At 43.3% G+C, this 25,411-nt stretch overlaps 1 protein-coding gene across 6 annotated transcripts in view; it reads left to right on the forward strand.

Annotated features, from left to right (window-relative positions):
- Positions 1-1,461: 1,461 nt before the first annotated feature.
- The window catches only part of LOC136837099 (probable E3 ubiquitin-protein ligase HERC4), a 91,889-nt gene continuing 67,939 nt past the window's right edge, over positions 1,462-25,411 (forward strand). Inside the window, exons 1-5 of one of the 6 annotated variants that reach the window (XM_067101709.1) lie at positions 1,462-1,703; positions 7,378-7,504; positions 21,672-21,782; positions 22,094-22,179; positions 24,726-24,876. In XM_067101709.1, coding sequence (XP_066957810.1) covers positions 7,390-7,504; positions 21,672-21,782; positions 22,094-22,179; positions 24,726-24,876 — 463 coding nt within the window. In that variant the 5' untranslated portion in view covers positions 1,462-1,703; positions 7,378-7,389. Of the gene's footprint in view, positions 2,005-7,377; positions 7,505-21,671; positions 21,783-22,093; positions 22,180-24,725; positions 24,877-25,411 lie in introns of all 6 variants that reach the window. The other 5 variants (XM_067101714.1, XM_067101710.1, XM_067101711.1 and 2 more) reach the window with 5 other exon arrangements.

Below are 25,411 nucleotides of genomic sequence, written 5' to 3' on the forward strand. Positions count from 1 at the left end.
CCCTGCCATGACTGCAGCGTTGTCGTAACACGCCAATACACACACACACACACACAAATGTTGATGGTGATACAAAATCCTTTTTTTCTCTCACAGCTCCCTGTAAGCCGCATAAATTGTTCCCCAGGCTCATTTTGGCACCCCCTTAAGGTCGGCGCCCAGGGCACGTGTCCCCCCCTGGCCCCCCCTACTTACGCCTCTGTATACATGCCTTGGCTGTTATTCACGTTATGGAAATATAAGTTCCTGCTATAAAACTAGACTCAACGATATTTCATCCAGTGCCTTATTAGATAAAGCTGTCTTTTTTGCCACAGTTGAGTTGAGTTGTGTGGTTGTTCTCATTAACATGTACAAAAATTCCACTGTTCACCTGTGCATATTTCACTCATTTTTTATGTTGTTCTATTCTCTTTAAAGGATGTTTTTGCAGCTTGACAACTATATAAGTTATTACAAGACTTACCTGGAATTTTATATACACACTTTTAGTAGTGTTGGGAGAGTTCTATGAAGTGCATTTTTTACCTGTTTTATTGTTCTTAAATGATACATCAATTCCAAAATTCTTATGTAGATGGGGAGTATCAAATGTTTCAAATCCTTGTTATATAGTAGCAAAAACAATTATTTTCGTGTTGCAAGTTTTTATTTCTTTTTGATAGTCTTTTTCCCGCTACTTTACTGTATTATTAAACATAAATGTGCAATACTGTTTTGTCCTAACTATTGAATTGTATACATAATTTTGTTTTACCCAGGCAATGGGATACTTTCTAATCTAGGTCTTTACTTCATAGAGTAAATGCTGGTTATAACTAATGACTAAAATGAACGTAAACAATTATGACAAGAGTAAGTTAATAAATGCGATAACTATATATAGGACCTTAGAATTTTGTGAGGACAATAGTACTATGACTTGCAAAAGTCATTTACAGGAAGACGTAGTTTAGTACTGTACTATAATATAGATGTGCTTTCCATTCTCTATATCCCATCTTTTGAAACTGTAGGCTACCCAGCAGGCTGTCTACAAATTCCTTAATAGAGTGGCAAATAATGAGTACTGGGAACATCTACCCCAAGATATATTGTTATGGTGTTTTCAGTTGACTATATAATACCGGTTAGTGTTAGCTGTTTAGTTATGTGAAAAAATTTTTTTTACCTAGACAGTCGGATGCTTTCTATTCTCTATCCTTACTTCAAAGAGTGAAGGCTGTTTTTTTATGACCATAATAAACATAAACAATTATGCCAGGAGAAGGATAATAATTGCGATAACTAAGACAATAGTGCCATGACTTGCGCTCTAGTCATTAACACAATTTATCACATTAATAATATGGATGTTCTTTCCATTTTCTATTTTGACATCCCATCTTTTGAAACTGTTTACAGCAATTACATGTGGACAGAATATATAAGCTGTCTACAAAATCCTTAAATCCTTAGCGAGAGTCGCAACTGACGGGCACTGGGAACTTTTAAGGGGGTATTGGGGCATAATATGAAGGTGTCGACGATTTTCCTCGTGCTTTCGCGAAACTCCTAGAATAGTCGTTCGCGTTCGTACTCCAGCGACTGCGACTACCTATCGACCGCCGACTCATTTCTAAATACTTTTGGGGTCACCGAGTGGAGGGCTGTCTGGTTTTATAGGCCGCTGGGTATTTCCTAACTCGAACCTCAAATGAGACGTAAGTTGTCTTTTTAGGCCTCTCTGCCACGAAGACCTGTCATAAAAGGACCTGGAGGACGACTTTCACTGTCGTAGTTTTTCCCTCGGGGGGGAAATGTTGACTCGTGCGACTTCGTGCACCAGGTTAGACCTACGCTGCAGGTAGCCAAGGCCTACGTGTCATCGCTTAGGATCTTGTTTAGTAAGAGGGTTTTATGAAGGGTTTAGTTTAGCCTAGGCCTATTGCACCTTACGTCGTTCGTTTTCAATTTGTAATGGTGTGGACATGACCTGTAGCCTAGGGTCGACTAAGGCAGATGGTAGGTTCAATTCGCAGGTTCAGACTAGATTTAGTGATACTAGGCCTAGGCCTATTTTACTCTCTTCGTCAGATACACGGACGGTGAATTTTATCAAATACATGAACAGGGAATTTATTATTTGGTGTGTATTGGTTACTTATGGTAGTGTTTTATGTCCGTTTGATCATAATTATTGCAGTAAATCTTTCGTTTTGTTATTTTCCAAATCCTTAGGCCATAGCTTATATAATGTGTGACTATATCCTTTAGTGGGTATCCAGGGGTGTTGGGGAAGGGGAACCAAAAAGTTACCCAAAAACGAGTGAATGACCTAAACAATTGAGTTCCAAGTTAGATCTCTTCCCTAAACCTAACCCAATGGACCTGGTCCTACTTGAAATTGCCCTGGAATCCCCCATACAACATAAATTAGGCTTAGGTATACATTAGAGCACCAGCCCCATCCCAGCCTAACCTAGATTGTCCAAATTCATAAAAGTGAAATAGGGCTAACCCATTTTTTTTATCTTCAGTCATTTGTAAAGCATTCCTAAAATTGCAAATTTTGGTCGTTTCAAGAATTAGGCCTAAATGTCAAATGAAAAGTGCGATAATGGTGAAATTTCACCTTCAGCAATTTATCTTCACCTAACCATGTATGCTAGGCCCTACCTGCTAAGGGTGTCACCCCTGTCGCCTTCTCAATGTTGTATGGCATAGCCTGACCCTAGCCGAAGGTTGGGATGAACACAGCTTAAAGTAAAGCTTCTTCCTGTCACAATAAAAATGCTATTTATGTGAATAACCTTTGGCGACAGGTAGGCGAGCAGCTAGGTACTGTTTAGGCGCCTGTTGGTAACAGTATGCTTTTTCTTTGGCTGTCGTGAGAGTCTACCCATTTCCACATCTACTCTGGTCCCAGAACTCATTTTAGGTAATACTAAGGAAGAGCTCTGCACTGAGATATTGTTTATTAAAGAAATTTTTTAACTGGACAAGTAGAAAAGATTATATTTGGTACTGTAGAGATGAACTAATTTGAAGATGTGACCAAAATAATGTTAGAAATTTACCGTCTTTTGTTTATGATTTTATGTCACCTCCACAGGGCTGGTACTAAACATGGTGTTTTAAATAGATTTTCTAGTTAAAGACACAAAGATGGCAAATTTCTCAAATTATTTCAGTAAATTTTTCTAGTTATCTCACCGGTACTGCATCAAAAATACCCGTTTTCTATATTGTTTGGGAAAAAACTTCATTAATGATCAATGTCTCTGTGTGGAGCTCTTCCTTAGAATTACCCACATTTTGGTATAAACCTTTTTCATAATTATTTTAACTTTAAGTCCGTATGTGTTGGTGGTGGGTCATTATTTAGGGAGAATTGTCAAATAATAGTTTTCTTGGGAATACAAACTACAGGTACAGTATCTTCTTTCATAAAGAAGTATTCATGCACTTTTTTGCTTGTTCTGTTAAGTGAGGACTCCTTGCTGTGCTCCTACAAACTGCAAAGTTGAACATGCGTTCTGATGGAAATACAAACCTACACTTTCATAAAGGGAGGAGTTTTTTGCACAAAACGTGCTTTGGCTGTCACTGACAACTAGAAAAACAAAATCCTATCGAGTAAGCCTAAGTAGCCTGTGACCTGAACTGGCCTTGCTCTGGTGTTTTCAGCCGTACCTGCTCTCACGTCACTGTGTTCATCTCCTGTTTCCGCTGAGATTGCCCTTGGGTGTGTTATGTGTTCATGCCCTTGTTGCAGTTTTATTGCAGGGTCATTGCTTCCTAGTGTCCTTTACACTTCCAGTAGCCCAGTGTATGTGTTACTGAAATATTAGTGCCTTTTTGTTTGCAACATAGGACAGGCCTTGTCAGTGGTATATTTGTGTTTCTTCAAGTCACATGGTCGACCTCCTGTGTAGTGTGTCTCCCGTGTGTGTGTGTGTGCACGTGCGCACACCCCCTCCCTTCTTTGCGTGTCATGGCTACTTTGGAGGACACGAAACCTGAATTTCATTGTTGTGTAATTTCATGTCCTCAATAGTGGTAAATCCACAATCAGTCTAGCCCTTAAGGGATGGGCTAAATAGGCTATATATTAAACACCCCCAGACTGGGCAAACTTTAAGGTTGGCCAATTTAAGAAAAAACACCTCACTGGAAAGAGGAAGATATGCAAATGCACATGGCGTAAGAAAAAAAATGATAAAATTTTTCCCTACCTTCCACCGGAAGTTGAAAGTAACTATTTACAACCCTGTTCTGGACCTCTTTTACAAGACACTTGTAAAAATTTGCTAATTTTACTAAGTTATACATGTTTTTTCTAATTTATTTTATTTTATAAAATTATAATTAAGCTTATACAGTATCATAACAGATAAGAACTAAAATCACAAACAAATTCTGAGTGTATTTGTTGTAAAATATTTATGAGATTTACTGAGATGGGAAGATGCAGTAGTTTTTTTGTGAGTTATACAAGTTTTTTCTAGTATTTCTTTGCACTTTTCTCTGCAAAATTACGATTATAGCTGACATACTATCATAAAAGGTAAAAACTAAAGCCAACAGCAATCCATGGGTATATGTATGAGCAAATAAATAAAAAGATGTCATGGGATAGAGAGGGGCAATACATTCCCCCATGAAGTGTCAAGGCACACTAATCACCCCCGTCCTGTGCTGAGCTACACAGTTGCCATAAGTTATTTATCGACCATTGAAGTGCTATGAACATCTTTCCCACTAAATTCATCCATCCAAATCGTATGGCATGTACTATTAATACTCATATGAGTTGGCCTGTTCATCACTCAAAACCTGTTATAGGTACTCATATGATGATGCCCGTCCATTAAGGGTTAGAGGAGCCATGCGTAATGAGTGTGTGGGGTGGTAGTCACCCTGGTGGTTCTTGTATGAGAAAAGGCATCATAAGTAGGGCAGCTCCTCCTCCTGGTAAGCCAGTCCTCACCCTAGTCCATGTCCTCCAATATTTCTGCCGTTGCTGAGACCACCTCCTCCAGTGACGCCTCCAGCAGGACCTCCTTCCGCCCTGTCATTGCAGCAGGAGAACCCCTAGGCAAAGATGTAATCAGGAAAATGCTTAATTTCTGGGTGAAAAACTGAAAACCACTGCAGCACAGGTTGTCAGGAGGCTTATAGTGGGCCTGTATCATTGTCTCCCACCACAAGGAAACCAGGGACAACAAAGAGCCTTCCCATTCTTCCCACCCTCCAGCTTCCTCCCTCAGGGCAGATGGGTTGGATAGGGAAACCTGTAAGAAGAGTGCAAGGACAGATTCCACAGGACCCCCTTTCCTCCCTTCAAAGTGCCAGAGGTTAGAAGGTTCATGTTCCCCAGGACTTGATAGAGGTAGTAGGCGAACGCTGTCGGTAGCTTCAGTTTTCCTTGATGGGTCCCTCTGCTTTGTGTGGGACCTCCTCTCATTGTTGTAGGTACAGGTGAGTCTCCAGGATGAGCATGAGAAGTGGATCTTCCTAGATTAGTGGCGGAGCAGATCAAGGAGGAGAAGTGGGTTGAGAGCTAGCAGGCATGTCTCACCTAGAGAGCCTTATTGTCATCGTGGCATCTCTCCCAGATGTTTTAAGAGCAGAAGACCGGAGTCCCCGCTCCAGGAATAGATCTGACAAGGAGCGAAGTTCATCTTTTAACAGGCAGGACAGAGACTCATCCCTCTCCACTTCCCGCCTCTCTGATTGCCACTCTCCGAGAGAGTGATGACAGGCGGGACCTGAGGTCGCCTTGTGGGTTCTCCCGGAGAAGCACCCTACTGACTGGAGCAAAGCTAGGAGTCACAGCGCCGCAAGAACCAGTGGGACAGTGCCGAGGCCCTTGTCCAGTAGCAGTTCTATGGCTTTTTTTTGGTGGAAAGACAGAACAACATAGACAGCGAGGTACAGCCAAGAGTGGGAAGGACTGGAGGAACTGTCACAGTTAGAGGTTCTTGAGGAGGAGAAAAATTTTATTTAATTTTTGATGTGGAGTGTTTTTTGCTCTTGACTGTTTTGTATACGAGGGAAAGAATGCCTTTAATGGGTATGCAAAGAGCGTTAGAGGCTGTAGTAAACCTCCATGCTCTCTGTTTAGGTGGATCCCCAATGTTTATTAATCTGCTGTAGCTGCTGTTGAAAAGGTTTTGGTAGAGTAGGTAGGCTAGAGGAGTTGGCTAGATGAGTTAGCCTACCAGGTCCTCCTGACTGCCACCCTGAGTAGTACACCCCTCTCTTGGCCAAGAGGTGGGTATGTATGGGAGCTGGGGGATCAGTACACTTCCTCTTACTATGTAGACTGCTAATGCCTACTGTTGCTGGAATTGCAGGGAGCTCGATGCCATTGAGCTTCCAGTATGTCTGGTTGTGGATGATGCTCAAGGATCATTGACTACTTCTACGCCTTCATAGGGCAGGGGCAAGGAGTGGAAGCCCAAGCTCCTCCTCCTCCTCCTCCTCCTCCTCCTCCTCCTCCTCCTCCTCCTCCTCCTCCTCCTCCTCCTCCTCCTCCTCCTCCTCCTCCTCCTCCTCCTCCTCCTCCTCCTCCTCCTCCTCCTCCTCCTCCTATTACCAGAGGTAGTGAGTAAGGGTTGCTGATCCAGGCTTGGAAATCTGTTATTGGAAGGGATCCTCCTTGGTTTGTGGTGCTTCAGTTGGTGCCTTGGGTACATACAAATTGTGCAATACAATCACAGTAATAGGTACTGGAGCAGACTTGTCACCCATACTTGGTAGATTTGACATTGCTCTGTGCTCAGTGTGTGCATGAGCTTCAGACTATGCATATACAAGCAAGATGTGCGTGGTAACTGGCTTGCTGGGTGCCTGGCCTGTCCCTGAACCATGTGAGAGCACCATGAGCAAAATGAGCCCCCTCCCCCCAAGCTTTGACAACCAGTCAAAAATCACCAAAATTTTTCTAAGCCTGCTTGCAGTTATAAATATTGTATAGATGTACCCTGGCTTCATCCACCTTTAGAAAATAGTAGAAAGCTCTACCAAAACTTCAAGGAGTAGTTGAACATTGGACAACTGTTGTATAATTTACCTGCTGCTACATAGAAACTCATTTTAGAGATTGAGAAACTGCAATACGAACTAAACAGCATCAGAGTGCCAGTCTATTTAATGGGGTTTAAGAGAGGTTCTTCTTCTGAAACAATAATAATTATAATAATAATAATAATACAGTAATAAAAAAAAAATTGACGAGGCCTTGGACTGAGGGTTTATTAAACGGGCCAGTTACTGACGGTGCCTTTATATAAATGTATGTCTTTTTGCCAAAAATATGCATGTTGCTTGCAAGCTTACATATTAAAAATGTCAGATTATTGAAGTACTCTACTGTTTTTTTTATTTCAGATTTATACCAAGATGTATTGTTGGGGATCAACTGCAAATGGTGAACTAGGAGTAGGTGCTCCTGAAGTAGAACAACTATGCCTTCCAACTTTTATGGACTTTTCCAAGTCATGGAACATAAAGCAAGGTATGATGTTCTCTCTTTCTTTTGTATCTCCAGGTTGTATCTGTATTACACACCGAAGAAAGAAAATGGTTATTGTACATTTGTGTATATAATGTGGATTTTATTTTCGTACATCCTTCTGGGCTGCACTTGGAAAACTAGTGCATGATAATTCATTCTGCAAATATCACCAGTTCAGTTTTTGCTGGTGTAGCCCCAGTAAAGCAGCCAAAGGTGCAACTACTGTCACAAGATCTGTTCTAGATATTATTATTAGTGTTTACATATCTCTAAAACTAATTGTTATAAATAAATAGCAAAATATATGAAATGATGAACATGATCATAACAAATTTAAACAAATCAGGCCCAGTGTTGGAGTGTGGAAGTTATCCTATCAAAAAGATTTGCACAATAGTTTTGAGCTCTCATCTGCCTCATGGACATTTAATGAACAACTCGCATGATCCAGTACCTATATCCATACAATGTAGAGTAATTAACAGTTAAACAACTTTTGTGTGAATGTTCAGAATATAATTGACACCCAAGTGTCAAGTTTTAGGAAAAAATGTTAGATATGTTGTCAGAAGCTTCATCATTTTGAATTAACCCAATTATAACAATTTTAAATGGCTGTAATTCATTTAAAATATAAAACTTATTATTAATAAAGAAAAAAATCCTTTGGTATACCATTGTGATGGCTAAGTGAATGAACTCAGTGGTGTTGTTAAACTGTTTAATAATGATGATGATGATAATGAGGCATTATTTCCTTGAAGTTTTTTGGCAGGAGTTGCTGAGGTCATTGCCAGACCAGGGTAGGAGTCAACAACTTAACTGTATCAGGCCAAAGGGCATGCATTTTGCAGTTGGTGCATTTCAAGTGCCCTGCTTGAAAGTCTTTAGGAGCTGGTCAGAGAGGTTTAGGGTTGATGAGGAGAGATGTAGCCATAGTAGTATTAGTAGTAGTAGGGTCATCAAGACTTAACTTATATTATGTGCATAGTTTTTGAAGGGACTGCTACCATTTATAACCATTTATACTTTGCCTATGAATTACCTAAGTGACTTTGCAATGAACAAGTGTGTTTGTGATGTTTTAAAGTTGAAATAAAATATAGAGAAAAAGAATTTACATTTTTGTACACATAACTTACCTGGTAATTATATATATAGCTGTAGTCTTCTGACGTCACGGCAGAAAATTGAAAATCGCGGCAGCGCTAATGAATGGTCACGTGATACCCCTTCCCACCGCCCTCTACAGGTGAGAGAGAGGAACCATAACCCAAACTCTTCATATGTTTCTGCCATGTGGTACCGGTAAGCTGGTGCAGCTTAGCAGAGAATTATCGCTGATTCTTTCGTTGGACATTGTTGGTGATGTACAATTGTTTGATTTGAATCTTTGGCAGACATTGTTTGTACTTAGCTTTTTCATCCCCGCTTCCTTATTTAGCATTATGTCGGACACTGGTCCTCGGTGTATAGGTTTTGTAGCAAGGGCTGCAAAACTAGATTAGGGAAAATTACCATTGACCCTCATTCTGTGTGTTCGGGGTGTAGAGGACAGGTTTGTTCGGTATCGTTTATCTGTGAAGAATGTAAGAATTTGTCGGGAAGAATGGAAGATTTTAAATGCTTATCTGAGAAGGCTTCAAAAAGAGAGCTAGAAAAGCTTCAGCTAGGACTTCCTCTTTATCCTCCCGTGATAGTCAGGATGTATCTTTTCGGTTATTAACCCTGATATTCCTTCTAACAAATCTCCTATCCCAGACCCCGTTATTCCCGAACCCGATACCGTGGCCAGTCTTAAGACGCAGATGGATGCGCGTTTTAGTGTTATGCTTGCTGCCATGGAGCGGATGAGTAAGTCTTTGGTAGTAAGAAGTGCAGTGTCTTGTGATAGTGCAGTGGAGGAGCTGGCTGTTCGGCCCACTCATTCTCCTAGGCCTGGACCTCTGTCAAACTCCCCAGCACCAGGGAGGAGGCAAGTCGAAAGCCCAAGGGGAGGTGAGTGGGACCTGCCCCGAGCAGTTGGCCCCTCAAGCAGTCCTGTTGCCGCTTCCCAGGATGCAGATGTTAGCCATAGAAAAGGCACATCAAGGAGGTGTATGTCTTCGAGTATGTCGAGTGAGGATTCGCCTAAGAGAGGTTGGCGCCGTAAAGATGTCTCGAGACCATTCAAGAGGTCTAGGTTGGCATCTCCTTTGGCAGTTCCCAAGAAAAGAGTGGCGCTTCAAGATCAACCTCCTTCATGTAGTTTTTGGGAGGAGCCCGAATGTTTGTCGCATTCCGTTGATTCGGGAGATGAGAGGCATGTGTTGGAAGCGCGGAGACGCTTACGTAAGAAGAGAGTGGTGTTGTCTTCGCCTGTTGTTACTGCTTCTGGCGTGATTGCTGCATCTAGCGCCACGCGCCATGCGCCATCCTTCGTTTCGCCTGGCTCATCACGCCATACGCCACCCTACGATCCTCCTGGCGCCATGCGCCAAAAATTGTTTCTCCTGGTGACTCTCGTCAAGCTCCAACACCTGCGGTCTCCGTGCCTCGTTCAGTTCCGCATTCTCCTTCTTCCGCCTTGCCTCAAGATTTGTTTTTGGCGGAAATGAATAGGAAGCTTGATAGCATTCTCGGCTTTGTGGAAAAAAGTGATCCTTCCGTGAACGAACTGCAAGTTGCTTCGATTTCTAAGGATGCTCCTTCATCGAATGTGCGGCTTCCTACGAGCGATCCTGTGCTGCATTCTCCTCGGAAGACGAATCTTCCTCCATCTAGATCCTTGACTCTTTCTCCGATTTCTGGTGGTGATGTTGCTTCGGAATCGGAGGCGGAGGTACAACCAGAGAAAGAGAAGCCTTTATCGAGCTATAAGCAACTGCTTCAGTATTTTCTGGAGAATTTTCCGGATTCCTTTTCACCAGTGTCCCCAGCTTCTCCGGAGTCTCAATACGCTCGTGATAATAGGACAGACACTTCGCTGGCTACCAAATTAGTTCTTTCTATTTCGGCCAAGAAAGGATTGAAGAAAATGGAGGAGTGGCTTGCAGAGAAGAGGAACAAGGGAAGACTGTTTTTGTTTTCCCCCTTCGAAATTGTCGTCTCGTCGTGGTGGTTGGTACGAGACTGGAGAATCTTTCTCGTTGGGAGTAGCTGCCTCCTCCCAAGGAGATTTCTCTAGTTTGGTAGATTCGGCCAGGAGGTCGGCTCTTAATTCAGCCAAAGTTTTCTTTTCTACATCGGAATTTGATCACCTCTGCAAGAATGCTTTTAAGATTTTGGAAGTTATAAGTTTCCTCGATTGGTCAGTTGGAGCTCTTGGAAGGAAACTAAAAGCTTGCGCCCTTCAGGACGATCAGTTTGCTTCCCTGTCCGACGTGTTAGCTTGCATCGACAGGAGCATTAGAGATGCGGCTATGGAACTCTCTTCCGTGGTTACGTTAGGTATTCTCAAGAAACGTGAACTATGGTGTTCTTTCACCACTAAAGGTGTCTCTCGGTCCCAGAAGTCTGCTTTGTTGTTCGCTCCTTTAGATAGGAAACATCTTTTCCCGAGGGAAATAGTATCTGAGATCGCTTCGACTCTTCAACAGAGGGCAACTCAAGACTTGCTGGCACAGTCCACCAAGAAGCCTAAACCGTTGCCTTCAACAGTTGCTCGCCCGACAACGTCGACGGAGAAATCTCAAGGTCGGCCCTTTCGTGGAAGAGCCCCTGCTAAATCGTTTCCCAGATCGAGAGGGAGAGGTCATTTTGTACCTAAAGCGATCAAACCCTCCGACAAGAAGTGAGAGCGCCTCCCTTCACTCACCAGTAGGAGCCAGACTGTCAGCTTTCTGGACAGTCTGGGAAGAAAGGGAGCAGAACCTTGGACAGTCTCGGTTTTAAAGGAAGGCTATTCAATTCCATTCTTGAAGGACCCTCCTTTGTCCAGGGAACCAGTGGTCTTAATGGCTTATTCTCTAGACTCAGAGAAATGTTGTGCTCTAGAGAAAGAAGTGTCAGCTTTGCCAGAGAAAGAAGCAATAGAGAAAGTTCTCCCCCCTTTCTCCCCAGGATTTTACAATCGTCTCTTTGTAGTACCAAAGGCGTCAGGAGGCTGGAGGCCAGTTCTAGATGTGAGTGCTTTGAACCTGTTTGTCAAGAAGACAAAGTTTGTGATGGAAACCACTCAATCAATGCTGTCATCCCTTCTTCCAGGAGATTGGATGGTATCCATCGACCTCCAGGATGCGTATTTCCACATCCCGATCCATCCTGCTTCGAGGAAGTTCCTTCGCTTTGTGTTCAAGGGCGAAGTGTTTCAGTTCAGAGCAATGTGCTTCGGCCTCTCGACGGTCCCCCAGGTTTTCACCAGAGTTTTGTCATCAGTGGCGAAGTGGCTACATCTGTTGGGGATCAGAACAGTTTTTTATTTAGACGATTGGCTCCTGCGTGCGAAGACGAAGGAAAGGTGTGTGAAGGATTTGGAAAAGACTCTTTATCTAACCGAAGAACTGGGACTTGTGGTAAATTGGCAGAAGTCACATCTGGTGCCATCTCAAGAATTAGTCTATTTGGGAGTTCAGATGAACTCAGTAGTTTTTCAGGCTTCTCTGTCGGTGGAGAGGGTAGAGTCGTGCCTGTTGAAAGTGCGAGATTTTCTGAAGAAGACCCAGTGCTCGGCCAACGAGTGGATGAGCCTTCTGGGAAGTTGTCTTCCGCAGAACCGTTTGTGAGTTTGGGGAGACTACATCTAAGGCCCTTCAGTTCTTTTTAAGAGAAGTCTGGGACAGGAAGAAGAGCCGGACTCGTTTGTTTTTCAAATCTCAGAGGAGATAAAGGCAGACCTCAGTTGGTGGAACTCTCCAGAGAAACTTCAGGAAGGAATTTCACTGTTCCCAAAGAACCCCAACCTCATCTTGTGTGCAGACGCTTCAGATCTAGGATGGGGAGCCACGTTAGGCAAGTTGGAAACAGCAGGCCGATGGAAGGGAGAACAACCGGTGGCACATCAATCTGAAGGAATTAAAGGCCATTCATTTAGCCCTTTTAGAATTTTCGAAGGTGGTAAGGAACCAGGCAGTGATTGTCCAATCAGACAATACAACAGCTCTCATACATAAAAAAAGCAAGGAGGGACCCACTCGTTCTCGCTATACCTGGTAGCGAGAGATCATCTGTTATGGGCAAAACGAACCAAACGACGTTGATGACAAGGTTCATTCCAGGAAAGCTCAATGTGAGGGCAGACGAGCTAAGCAGGAGCTTTCAAGTACTCTCAACAGAGTGGATCTTAAATCAAGAAGTTTGCCTCCAACTGTGGAATCTATGGGGTCGTCCTCTCATAGATCTGTTCGCCACCAAGAAGACAACTCAACTGCCTCTTTATTGCTCTCCAGTGCCGGACGAGGGGGCAGTCTTCGTGGATGCAATGCTGATGGACTGGTCAGGTCTGGACCTTTACACCTTTCCTCCGTTCAAGATGTTGAGAGCAGTTCTAACAAAAATGTTGTCCCACAAGGACGTGCGTATGACGCTGGTTGCTCCGTTTTGGCCAGCAAGGGAATGGTTTCCAGACTTGATAAGTCTTCTCGTAGACTTCCCGAGGCTTTTACCACCGAGAGTAGATCTACTCAGACAGCCTCACTTCCGAAGATTTCACGGAGGTCTATCCGCTCTTCAGCTAACTGCGTTCAGACTGTCACGCGTTGCCTCAGAGCTAGAGGTTTTTCGAGGAAGGTCTCTAGAGCCATCGCTAGAGCTCGCAGACAGTCCTCCACAGCAGTTTATCAAGCTAAGTGGTCAGTCTTCAGAGAGTGGTGTAGGAAGACTGGCACATCATCTTCTAAGACCACTTTAGAAGAGATCGCAGACTTCCTCCTGTATCTGAGTGTGGATAGGAAGCTGTCTTCGCTCGTCGATCAAGGGCTACAGAGCAATGCTTTCGACAGTCTTTAGGCATAAGGGCCTGGATATTTCAAATGATAAGGACTTGTCAGATCTTATCAGATCGTTTGAAACATCCAAGAATTCCAGAGAGAGATTGGTTTCCTGGAATTTAGATGTGGTCTTGAAATGGCTTGTGGGCAGTAAGTTTGAGCCATTATCGTCTTGCTCTTTCAGAGACCTTACGAGGAAGACAATCTTCTTGGTAGCTTTGGCTACAGCAAGGAGAGTCAGTGAGTTGCACGCCCTAGATAAGAGAATTGGGTTTTTTACGAATAGAACTTACCTGGCAGTTATATATATATAGCTTAATCCCTGTCGAACCGGCAGATTTTTCAAAACTCGCGGCAACCGCCGAATGGTAGGTGTCCGATAGGTGGTTAACAACCCTTACAGGGTGGTAGTTGGAATCATTCCCGTTTTCAGTTCCTCAGATCATCTCTGCCGGTTGGACTGACAACATCGTTGTTGGTTCTCCGTCGGGTTTTTCGCTCGCTTCCCTAGGTCGCTGTGTTTGGCCTTCTATTGGTGACGTATATTGACCTTTGGATTGGCAATCGTTTTTGTGGCTTGTTTTGATTTGTTCTTTTGACTGTTCTTGGATAAGATGTCTGATCCTAAGTTTTTTCGAGTGTGTGTGAATGAGGAATGCAAGGTTAGGTTGCCGAAAGCTTCGGTGGACCCTCACACTGTTTGTTTAGGGTGCAGGGTTTTGAGTGTGCCTTGGATAAAAGATGTAAAGAATGCGAGGGTTTGGATGAAAAGAAATGGATGGAAATGAAACGCTATGTGCGTAAATTAGAAATGGATAAGTTGAGGAGAGCTTCTAAATCTAAATCTAGGTCTGTGAGTGATGTTAGCCTAGACATTTCTTTTAACCCTTCTATTCCTAAATCACCCTTAGAAGTAGATCCTTCTCCGAGGTGGTAACCCCTGCTCCTTCTACAGGAACTGTATCTGCTGTTTTGGACCCTCAGTTCGCCAGGATGGCGGCTGAGATGAAAGAATTAAAGGATCAACTTGCAGCCTTGAAGAAAGGTAAGAGTACTAGTGAAGTTTGTGATAGTGTTTGTGCTAGTGCAGTGGAGGTGGCGACTGATCGACCCTGTCATGCCCCTAGATCTAGACCTCTACCAAGCTCCCAGGACCAAGGGAGAAGGTACGTCGACGATCGAAAGGGGGTGAGAGGGACGTATCCTCGGTCAGCCGTCGCCTCAAGCAGTCCTGTTGCCTTTTCCCAGGCTGCTTATGACCGCCACAGGAAAGGCGTGTCGGAAGGGCTTGCGTCTTCTCCTAGCCCCTCTCCTAGACGTAGATGGCAGTATGAGGATTCGAGACCGACCAAAAGAAGATGGTTGCAGCAAGAGGATCAACCTCGTACTCGCTCTCCCCTTTCGGGTGCGTGGAGTAGCCCTGAATCTTTTGCTTCCGACGACGACCGGAACGTCTCTCCAGCGAAAAGGTCAAGACCTTTTTCGGAATGTTCTCCTCTCATTGTACGGAGGGAGAGATCTCCTCTTCTTTCTGCTTGCGGAGAATCCTCGAGAGACCCTTCTCCTTCTCCCAGCTTGGCTCGACAACCTTCTCCCTCGGAACCTCAAGATGCAGCGGCTGCGGCTAAATCCTTTATGACCGTCATGCAAGGCCAATTGGCTTCTCTTGTTCAGGCCTTTAGCCGTCCTCCCCACCAGTCGGTCAGACGTAAAGACTCCAAGTTACCAGTGAAGAGATCTAGAAGGGAGACGCCTGCTGAGGTTTCTTCTAGAGATAAGAGAGAACTGGATCCCTCTCCCGTTCGAGTCAACAAGCGGCGCAGTTCTAGCTTGGGACATAAGAGTCTTCTCTTTTCTCCCAAGCAAAAACCTCAGGGTTCTTCTCCTGAGGCTCGACCCTTCTCTTCTCCACGCTATAAACGACAGGAATTTTCTTCCTCTCGCCGGGAACATTCTTCCTTTGTTCGGCAAGATAACGACTTCGGTTCTCCAGGAAGGAAAGAACGCAGTGAATTTCCTCGACGCCAGGACGCATCCTCCTCTCGACGTCAGGACGCATCCAATTCTCGGCGCCAGGACGTATCCAACGCTCGACGCCAGGACGCTTCCAGCTCTCGATACCAGGACGCATCCAGCTCTCAACATCAGGACTCTTCTAGGGTGGTTTGTCAGGACGCAACCAGCTCTCGCCGCCAGGACGCATTCGGCGATCGTACGTCCTCCCCGGGCGCAATACAGCAAGAAGAGAAAGAGACGGAGTTGGAAGGAATGCATGATTTGGAAGACGTTTCGGAGGACGAAGATAAACCTTCTAATGCGGCTGATGATTATAAGGTTCTTTCTCGATCTCTTTTGGAGCTGTATGGGGAGGAGTTTAAACCTGCTGCTCCTCGTTCTCCTCAGTCCCAGTTTAACAGGAAGAAATCGAGGAAGCAGTCAGCCTTTATTAAAATGAAACTTTCCATTTCTGTGAAGAAGGCCCTGACCAGGATTGATAACTGGCTTAAGGAGCGTAGGCAAGCAGTGAAGTCCTCCTTCTCGTTTCCTCCACCTAGGCTTGCTTCGAAGGCGGGCATGTGGTATGAGACTGGAGAAGCTCTTGGCCTGGGAGTACCTGCCTCCTCCCAGGGGGACTTCTCTGGTATAGTAGACTCTTCTGGAAGACATGCCCTTAACTCAGTTAAGGTGATGTGGTCGATGACGGAACTAGACCATCTCATTAAAGGAATTTTTAGGTCTTTTGAAGTGTTTAGTTTTTTAGACTGGTCTGTTGGAATTCTATCCAAGAGGACGGAAACCATTCAGGCAACAGGAATTGAAGACCTTTCCAGTATTATGGCCTGTATGGATAAGGCTCTGAGGGATGGAGCAAATGAGATGGCTTCTCTTTTTACTGCAGGGATTTTGAAGAAGAGGGCTTTGTTATGCTCCTTCACTTCCAAATCTACTACAGTCGCACAGAAGGCAGAGCTCCTATACGCCCCCCTCTCGGAGCATTTGTTTCCGGAGTCCTTGGTCAGGGATATTTCTCAGACTCTGGCACATAAAGCTACGCAAGATCTACTTACTCGCTCGGCTAGGAGGTTTCCTCCGGCGATTCCTCCAGCTGCCAAAAGGGAGGAAAAGAAAGTTCAGCAGCCCTTTCGGGGCAGAGTTCCCTCTAGAACTGAATTCAGAGGAAGAAGACAAGAAACAGGGGGTAGAGCGAACAGAAGGACGTTTAGAACACGCTCTAGGAATTGAGAAACAAGTCCTCCAGACAGCAGTAGCAGCAAGGCTGTCTCACTTTTGGCAGGCATGGGAAGCAAGAGGGGCGGACACCTGGTCCCTCTCAGTCATCAAGGAAGGGTACAAGATTCCCTTTACGGGAAAACCGCCACTTTTCAACAACGCCACGAGCCCTAGTGGCTCAGTACTCGAACGCAATGAAACAAGGGGCTCTCCTGAATCTAGTAGACCAGATGTTGGAGAAAGGAACGATAGAACCAGTTTTGGATCTAGGATCCCCAGGGTTCTACAATCGTCTATTTTTAGTGCCCAAGAGTTCGGGTGGATGGAGACCGGTCCTGGATGTCAGCACATTGAACGGATTTGTGGAGAAGACCAAATTTACCATGGAGACGACTCAGTCTGTGCTGGCAGCAGTCCGCCCAGGGGACTGGATGGTATCCCTGGACCTGCAGGACACTTACTTTCATATACCCATCCACCCGACTTCAAGGAAGTTTTTAAGGTTTGTAATCCAGGACAAATGCTTCCAGTTCAAAGCTCTTTGTTTCAGCCTCAGCACAGCCCCTCAAGTGTTCACCAGAGTAATGTCAAATGTGGCAGGATGGCTTCATCAAGAGGGGATAAGAGTATCCCTGTACCTTGACGACTGGCTGATAAGGTCCCAGTTGAAGAACAGGTGTCTGGAGGACTTACGCAAGACGTTTCTGATGGCTCAGGATCTGGGTCTCATTATCAACAAGGAGAAGTCCCAGACCGAACCGAGTCAGACGATTCTTTATTTTGGGGGTAGTTCTGGACTCAGCTCGTTTTCGGGCTTCTCCCTCACAAGAAAGGCAAACCAAGTGCCTCGAGAAGGTTCAGTATTTCCTGGGGAGGCAGAAGTGCTCGGCGAGGGAGTGGATGAGTTTGTTGGGCACCCTCTCCTCGCTCGAGAAATTTGTCTCTCTGGGAAGGTTGCATCTCAGACCTCTGCAACACTTCCTTTCAAGAATCTGGGACAGGAAGAATCAGGAGGACTCATTTTCCTTCCACATTCCAGCAGAGATCAAGAAGCATCTGAGTTGGTGGCTGGATCCGTCGATCTTAGGGGAAGGAATCTCCCTACGCAGAAAGAACCCAGACCTAGTGTTGTTCTCAGATGCTTCGGAGTCAGGATGGGGAGCAACACTGGAGAACAAGGAGGTTTCAAGCTCTTGGGAAGAGGGACAAATCGGATGGCACATCAACAGGAAAGAGTTGATGGCCATTTGGTTAGGTTTAAAAGCCTTCAAGGAATCTGTCGCGGGGAAAGTAATAGAAGTGAATTCCGACAACACCATGGCTCTAGCGTATATCAGCAAACAAGGAGGGACTCATTCTTTGCCTCTTTACGAAACAGCAAGAGAGCTCCTTCTGTGGACAAAAGACCACGGAGTGCAGCTGTTGACGAGATTCGTACAGGGGCAGAAGAATGTAAGAGCAGACATGCTCAGCAGAAGAGGGCAAGTTCTGCCCACGGAATGGACTCTCAATCTTCAAATTTGCCAGAAACTGTGGAGGTTATGGGGGAGGCCTTCAATAGACCTCTTCTCCTCCAGCCAGAACAAGAGAATCCCCAACTACTGCTCTCTAGTCCCGGACAGAGAAGCAATAGCAGTAGATGCCTTCTTGATGGACTGGACGGGGATAGACACTTATGCGTTCCCTCCGTTCAAGATTATCAATCTAGTTGTCAAGAAATTCGCCCTCCTAGATTCAGGGAGAATGACCTGATAGCCCCTTTTGACCAGCAAGAGAGTGGTTCACAGAGGTGGTGGAGATGTTAGTGGACTTTCGAGAAGTCTTCCCCAAGTCCAAGGCTTCTCAGACAGCCCCACTTCGAGAGGTATCATCAAAACCCCCTCGCTCTTCAACTGACTGCATTCAGACTATCGAGAAGCTTGTCAGAGTGAGAGGATTTTCAGCTCAAGCTGCGAGAGCTATCGCCAGAGCGAGGAGGGTCTCTTCACAGAGAGTTTACCAATCAAAGTGGGAAACCTTTAGATCTTGGTGTAAGCAGCATAAGGTTTCCTCAACCACTACCTCTGTGAGCCAGATAGCTGATTTTCTCTTGTCCCTCAGGCAAGATTCTAAGCTGGCCGTATCCACCATAAAAGGATACAGAAGCTTGCTGTCTACCGTCTTTAGGCACAGAGGCATAGATTTGTCTCAAGATAGAGACTTGAGAGACCTTTTAAAGTCTTTCGAAACAACAAAGCAGACTTTGAGACCCCCGTCCTGGAATTTGGATGTGGTTTTGAAGTTCTTGTGCAGCAGGAAGTTCGAACCCATCTCGCAAGCAACCCTGAGAGACGTAACGAAGAAAACTCTTTTCCTGCTGGCTCTTGCTACAGCAAAAAGGGTCAGCGAGATTCAGGCTATTCAGAAGCAAGTAGGCTTCAATCGTAATGGAGCAATTTGCGCATTAAGGCTCAACTTCCTTGCTAAGAATGGGAACCCTTCCAAACCCTGGCCGGGGATGTTTGAGGTTCCTAACCTCACTGATTTAGTGGGCCAAGAGGAGGAGAGACTCCTCTGTCCAGTTAGAGCCCTCAAAGCATATATTTCTAGGACAAAGGACTTAAGAGGTTCTTCCAGTTCCTTGTGGTGTTCAGTGAAGGATATTTAAAAGCCCCTCTCGAAGAATGCGTTATCATTCTTTTGAGGAGACAATAAGAGAAGCTCACCTTTTATGTGAAGAGGAGACCTTTGGTTTGTTGAAGGTGAAGGCTCACGAAATAAGAGCCATTGCAACTTCTCTGGCATATAGGAAGAATATGTCAGTTAAACAAATAATGGATGCCACTTTTTGGAGAAGCGACTGTTTTCGCTTCTCATTACCTCAGAGAGGTAAGAGTCGATTATGAGAAATGTTACACCTTGGGCCCATATGTAGCTACGGCTTCGGTATTGGGTAAAGGAGTTACTGCCTCCGCTCAACCTTAACTTTTGTTTGGGATACCTGTAATTGGGCTGGTGTTTTTATGGTTGTCTGAGGAAGCTTCCTTGTGGGAACAGCAACCCCAGTCTAACTAGATAGGTGTATATCTAGTCTGCAAGGTTAGGTGGTTAGATTGAGTAAGGTTACAGGTAATAGAAGGGGGAATAGGAAGTACAGAAGTCTAGTCACGTTGTTGGTCTCACCCCGTTTGACAGACTCGATTGAGTTGTTTCAGCATAACAGGTCTTCACCTGGCTGGCGCTCCTAAGGGAAAGCGACTCAAGAGGCAGGGATCTTTGAAGTCAGCTACCTTAGCAGGTAAGGAATCAAGGTGTTTACCTACGACTTTTAGTTGTTTCCCAACGATGTTGGCTGTCTTTCACCCTCCTCCAAATGTGTGAATCAGCTATATATATATAACTGCCAGGTAAGTTCTATTTGTAAAAATGAAGTTTTTATGGTAAAACAAACTTTTATGAATACTTACCTGCCAGTTATATATATATTTTAAACCCCACCCTCCTCCCCTCAGGAGACAGGTCGGGCAAGAGATGATCTGAGGAACTGAAAACGGGAATGATTCCAACTACCACCCTGTAAGGGTTGTTAACCACCTATCGGACACCTACCATTCGGCGGTTGCCGCGAGTTTTGAAAAATCTGCCAGGTAAGTATTCATAAAACTTTGTTTTATCATAAAAACTTCATTTCTAGGGGTAAGGCAGTCTGTTCTTCATTGTTGAGTTTTTTGGCAAAGAATGAGACTCCGCCTAAGCCTTGGCCGAGATCCTTTTCGATCCCTGGTCTCTCGGATTTTGTGGGACCAGATGAAGAAGAAAGACTTTTATGCCCAGTAAGAGCATTAAAAGTATATTTCGAAAGGACTCAAGCAGTGAGAGGTCCTTCTCCTAATCTTTGGTGTTCTGTGAGGGATCCAGTAGGCCTCTTTCAAGAATGCTCTTTCCTTCTTTTTGAGAGACCTGATTGTAGAAGCTCACAACCAGGTAGAAGATGTGCAGCTTCAAATTTCTAAAGTTAAAGCACATGAGGTGAGAGCGGTCTCAACCTCGTTGGCATATAGGAGGAATCTTTCCTTAGATTCAATTATTCAAGCTACATTTTGGAAATGTAGGTCAGTGTTAAGCGTCTCATTATTTGAGAGAGATTGAGACAATATATGATGGATGCAGCACGTTGGGACCGTTTGTGGTGACTGGCACGGTGTTGGGTAAGGGAATAAAGGAAGTCGATCCTTCCTTGTGATGCTTTCTCTTACTTAAGGTTAGCGTTGTTGTTTTTTGGGATGTCTGAGGGTACAGTGTGGCTAGGAGTACCCAACAGTCTTACATTTTGGGTAATATTTTTAAGGTACAGGTTATTGGTGACACCCCTTGTTCTATGTGTTTGTCGTGTACTGCGCCCTGGGCAGGGGCATTTATTTGGTTGGTTATCATGCATAGTCCACGGTGAGCCCTCGACTGGCATGTAGCCCTCTAGCACTTGACCCTCAGGTCTATATACCTAGTTGGTGCAAGTTGAGGATAGCAGATTGAGGCAGTATCCATCAAATCAGCTACCTCAACAGGTAAGGAACCATCATTGTGTTTTTTATTTTCACAATTCTCTAGACTTTTTCATATTAGTTGCCATGGCCCACCTCCATCAAGGTGCCAATCAGCTATATATATAATTACCAGGTAAGTTATATGTACAAAAATGTATTTTTATAATAAAATGAGGTTTTGTACATACTTAAATGGTAATTATATAATCAAAGCCCACCCTCCTCCCCTCTCATGGGCAGGTATGGCATAAACATATGAAGAGTTTGGGTTATGGTTCCTCTCACTCACCTGTAGAGGGCGGTGGGAAGGGGTATCACGTGACCATTCATTAGCGCTGCCACGATTTTCAATTTTCTGCCGTGACGTCAGAAGACTACAGCTATATATATAATTACCAGGTAAGTATGTACAAAACCTCATTTTATTATAAAAATACATTTTTGGGGATTTAATTTCTGCAGTGATGTTCATGTATTGTAATTCTGACTACTTTTTTTCACTTTCAGTTGCATCAGGGTTAACCCACACCATGTTCTTGACAGAAGAAGGCATTGTCTATTCATGTGGAAATAATGAATTGGGCCAGCTGGGACATGAGAAAATAACCAGAACACCAGGTTTGTTATAGCTTTTGGTGATGGAATTCCATTTTCTCTAGTATTGTATTGTTGAATTTCAACACTGTAAAAAGAAGCTCTGATTTTTGTTTTTATGTTTATTAAGCAATGATGTCAGGATTGGAATAGGACATTCAGGTTATTTGCTTTTACATTTCTTTTGGTCAATTGCTTAGATAAGATGTGCTGTATAAATGAATAGGCAAGGTACACTAAAAAATCAAATGGTAATAGAATACTGCACTATATTTTTACAAGCTTGATTTTTTAGGCGAACTTTCTTAAATTTTGCATTTGCATCATTTTTTCAGAGAAAGTTGATCACTTGGAAAATTACACCATATCACAAGTGGCTGTTGGCGATCAGTTTTCAATGGCAGTAACATCTTGGGGGCTGGTAAGAAATCTGATTCTTGAAAACAAGCCTATAAGTTAACGCTCATTTTGTAAACTGATACATTTGTATTACAGATTAACTTTGTTCAGGAAAAAAAAGCCTTGTTTGTTTAATCCAACCCATCAGTTTACGATAGAGTAGCATTGAAGTGGGAAAGCTCTCATGTTGTAAGGAAGAAATTAAAGTCAGGGCACTGAAGTAAGTGACCTGAGTGATAAAGGACAGGAAACAAGATCTTGTCTTTATACTAAGAAGGGGTTGAAGTTATTCAAGGCTCATGAGAAGTCGTGAAAACTCCATACATGACTTAGAAGAAGATGAGATCGAGCCTCCACCTTCTACCATACAGTTGATGTTAAAGGTTTATGTAAATTTAGTAGTATGTGAGTTAGAAAAAAATTGTACCATTTGCGTGAGAGAATATTGACGAAATACAGTAACAGAGGTCTTGGTGATCTCAAATTATAGTTGGAATCTTTGGAAATGAAACTTACCCTCCAGAGAGGGGATCAAACTTCATGGTCTCAGTTAGATCTTGAATATTTTATAATTAGATCTTGAATATTTTATAGTCTGGAATATTTGCTAGGACAAGCATAAAGTTCACTTGACAAATTGCTGAACCCTGAGAGCAGGGAAAGGGTCATAAGCAATGCCAAATTCCTCAAAGAACCAGAGGTGTTTGTGGAAAGCTTCAGCAATCTCAGTTCGGCCTTCCTCCTAAATCATGATCTATGGATACTTTTTCCGTCTCTTTTAGAGAAGGGTAGTCTTTTGTCTGTAACTTCAACAAATGAGCAGTTGTGACTGTTGCTAACTTTTGTTGAAAGAAATGTATGCTTGTTTCTGGAGTAACAATGCCTACATTTGTTGAGACTTTCCTTGAGCAAGGCATTACCTAACCTACCCAAGGTGTATTGGATGCAAAAATTTGATCCCAACATGGTTTAGGAGAGCCTTACAGTATGTGTTTCCATAGTACTGGATTGTTTCTGGTGCATTCATAAACAGAGGCCAAAGGCTTGAACTCCTTGTCTGCCAAAACCAATGTGAGCTAGTAAGACCACTGCACCATAGGGAAGATATGTACATTGAGGAAGTCAATTGGGCCATGAATACATGGTGCATCCAGACACAAGTGAACGCAGATTGGAAGTCTGCCATGTTACAGGTTCTCTGCAAATGCTATTATTTGGCAAGTACTGTATGGTGTAGTCTCATTTGTTGGCGGGAAAATGCAACCTAATTCTGAGTACCTGAGATGTACTAGGGGAGTATCTTTAATTACCCTAAAAATCCCTGCTGTGATTGCAAGTACTTAAAGGCTTGGGGCCTTGACCTTTGCCTGTCACAGCCAGGATTTATATTAATAAGGTGACTATATGTAAGTAGAGGAAGATGAAGGTGACGTTGACGTGAAGCACTCTTCCAAATGTCAGAAATCAGGGGTAAGACTCTCACTGCTTTTGTTGGAGGTTAAAAATAACTACCAGCACAAATGCACCCAGGGTTTGCTGAAAACCTTATTCACAACACTAATCTTCATCCATGAATTCCACAACATCATTGTCAGTCACTAGAACCTCCAAGAAACTACTTCAATCAGGGATTAAATGATTATTGTAGGAAAAGGGAAGCCTTCATCTAGAGATGGCAATTGGTAACCACCTGCTAAGGCAGTCAAGATGCAAAATTGTATATATTTCACAAATGTAGCTGAAAGATCCCCTCAGAAACTGTGCTGGTCTTGCAGACTGGAGCAGCTGGCAAACAAGGATTAACCTGCTAAACATCATTGTCATCATAAACATTTTTATATCTTACCTTTTCTCTTGGTGGGGTTAGATGTATTGTTTTTTCATACAACATTTATGTTGTATGAACTGGAAATTACAGACTCCATAATTTGATGTGTTTCTCTTGGTTTCATCCTTACACTATAACTGTTTACTCTAGACTGTCAGATACTTCAATGCTAACCAGGTAATTGTAGGTATCTTCAGTAGCTCATTCCTCACACTCAAATTACAGTTTTGGCTAATGTAAATGAGGGGCATTTTGAGGAACATATAGTATTATTTTTGCACTAACTTGATTTTTAATTACAAACCCATCTTTACACCAAAAATCCTGCCTCCTAACTTTTTGATTGCCTGCATCTATTGCTTAGACTACCAAAAGGATTCATAATTGTCTGGAACGTAATTTCCATGGGAACACGTGCAGTGAAGCTATCCAGCCAGCAGATGATTCATCTTTTAAATTGACAGTGGAATGTCTAGGGTTCGTGAAGCCCGTGAAAGTTGGCAAATATAAATGATGGGATTGTATAGAATTTTTTTTTAATTCCTTTGTAGTCACTTCCTGTGTACAACAAGACTTGTAGATGACAGGTAACCCCACATGTTTAGATACTAGCTTAAAACAGAATTAAGTTTGTGTAATTCTGAGTTTTGTTTGCTGTGAAGCACTTAAATTTATGTTAGATTCATATTTCTGTTATGAAGTAGCATTGAAAATTTTCATGGAATTTTTTATTTTTCTAGGTTTATGCCTGGGGTGACAATGGGTTTGGTCAGCTTGGCATCAATTCAACAGAACCCTTGACTAATGTTCCCAAGCTGGTAAAGAGCCTGGCAAAAGTCCAAGTTGTCCAAGTTGCATGTGGATCTAATCATACTTTGGCTCTAACTTCAGGTATGTACTCTTCATTTTAGGCTATAGATTTTATTGTCCTTTTTCTTGTAGAATGATTATTAGGCAGCTTGCAGAAAAATTGTTTGGCTTTCAGTTTTACGTTTGCAGCATTTTTTGCTGACATGCATCGAGTTCTATGGTTTTAGCGGTATATTTGTGTTCTTCGTGCTGTAGATGATACTTCATTCTTCTATGTTGTTGAGAGCACAACATATTCAGTTTTCCTTAAAAAATATAAAGAAATTGCAAGCCACTGGGATGGGATACACTGTATATTTACAAATAGTGTTGAAACCTCTTATTTCCTCCTTATTTTGAATAATATTGCTAATTACAGAAATTTCATAACTTTCTGTATTTTGGAAGTCTTTTATGGCTAGGGTATCAAACTTTGGTACAGTAAATGATAAAATCTGGTAAAGTAAAAAATAAATTCTAGGATAGAAAAATTGTTACGGTATTCATAATATATATGCTTTTTTGGAAATAAATAGTTCATGTAATTTTGTCAAAGACAGTACTTTCTGGATTCGAG

The sequence above is a fragment of the Macrobrachium rosenbergii genome, chromosome 57 (assembly GCF_040412425.1).
Source record: "Macrobrachium rosenbergii isolate ZJJX-2024 chromosome 57, ASM4041242v1, whole genome shotgun sequence".
Taxonomy (NCBI): domain Eukaryota; kingdom Metazoa; phylum Arthropoda; class Malacostraca; order Decapoda; family Palaemonidae; genus Macrobrachium; species Macrobrachium rosenbergii.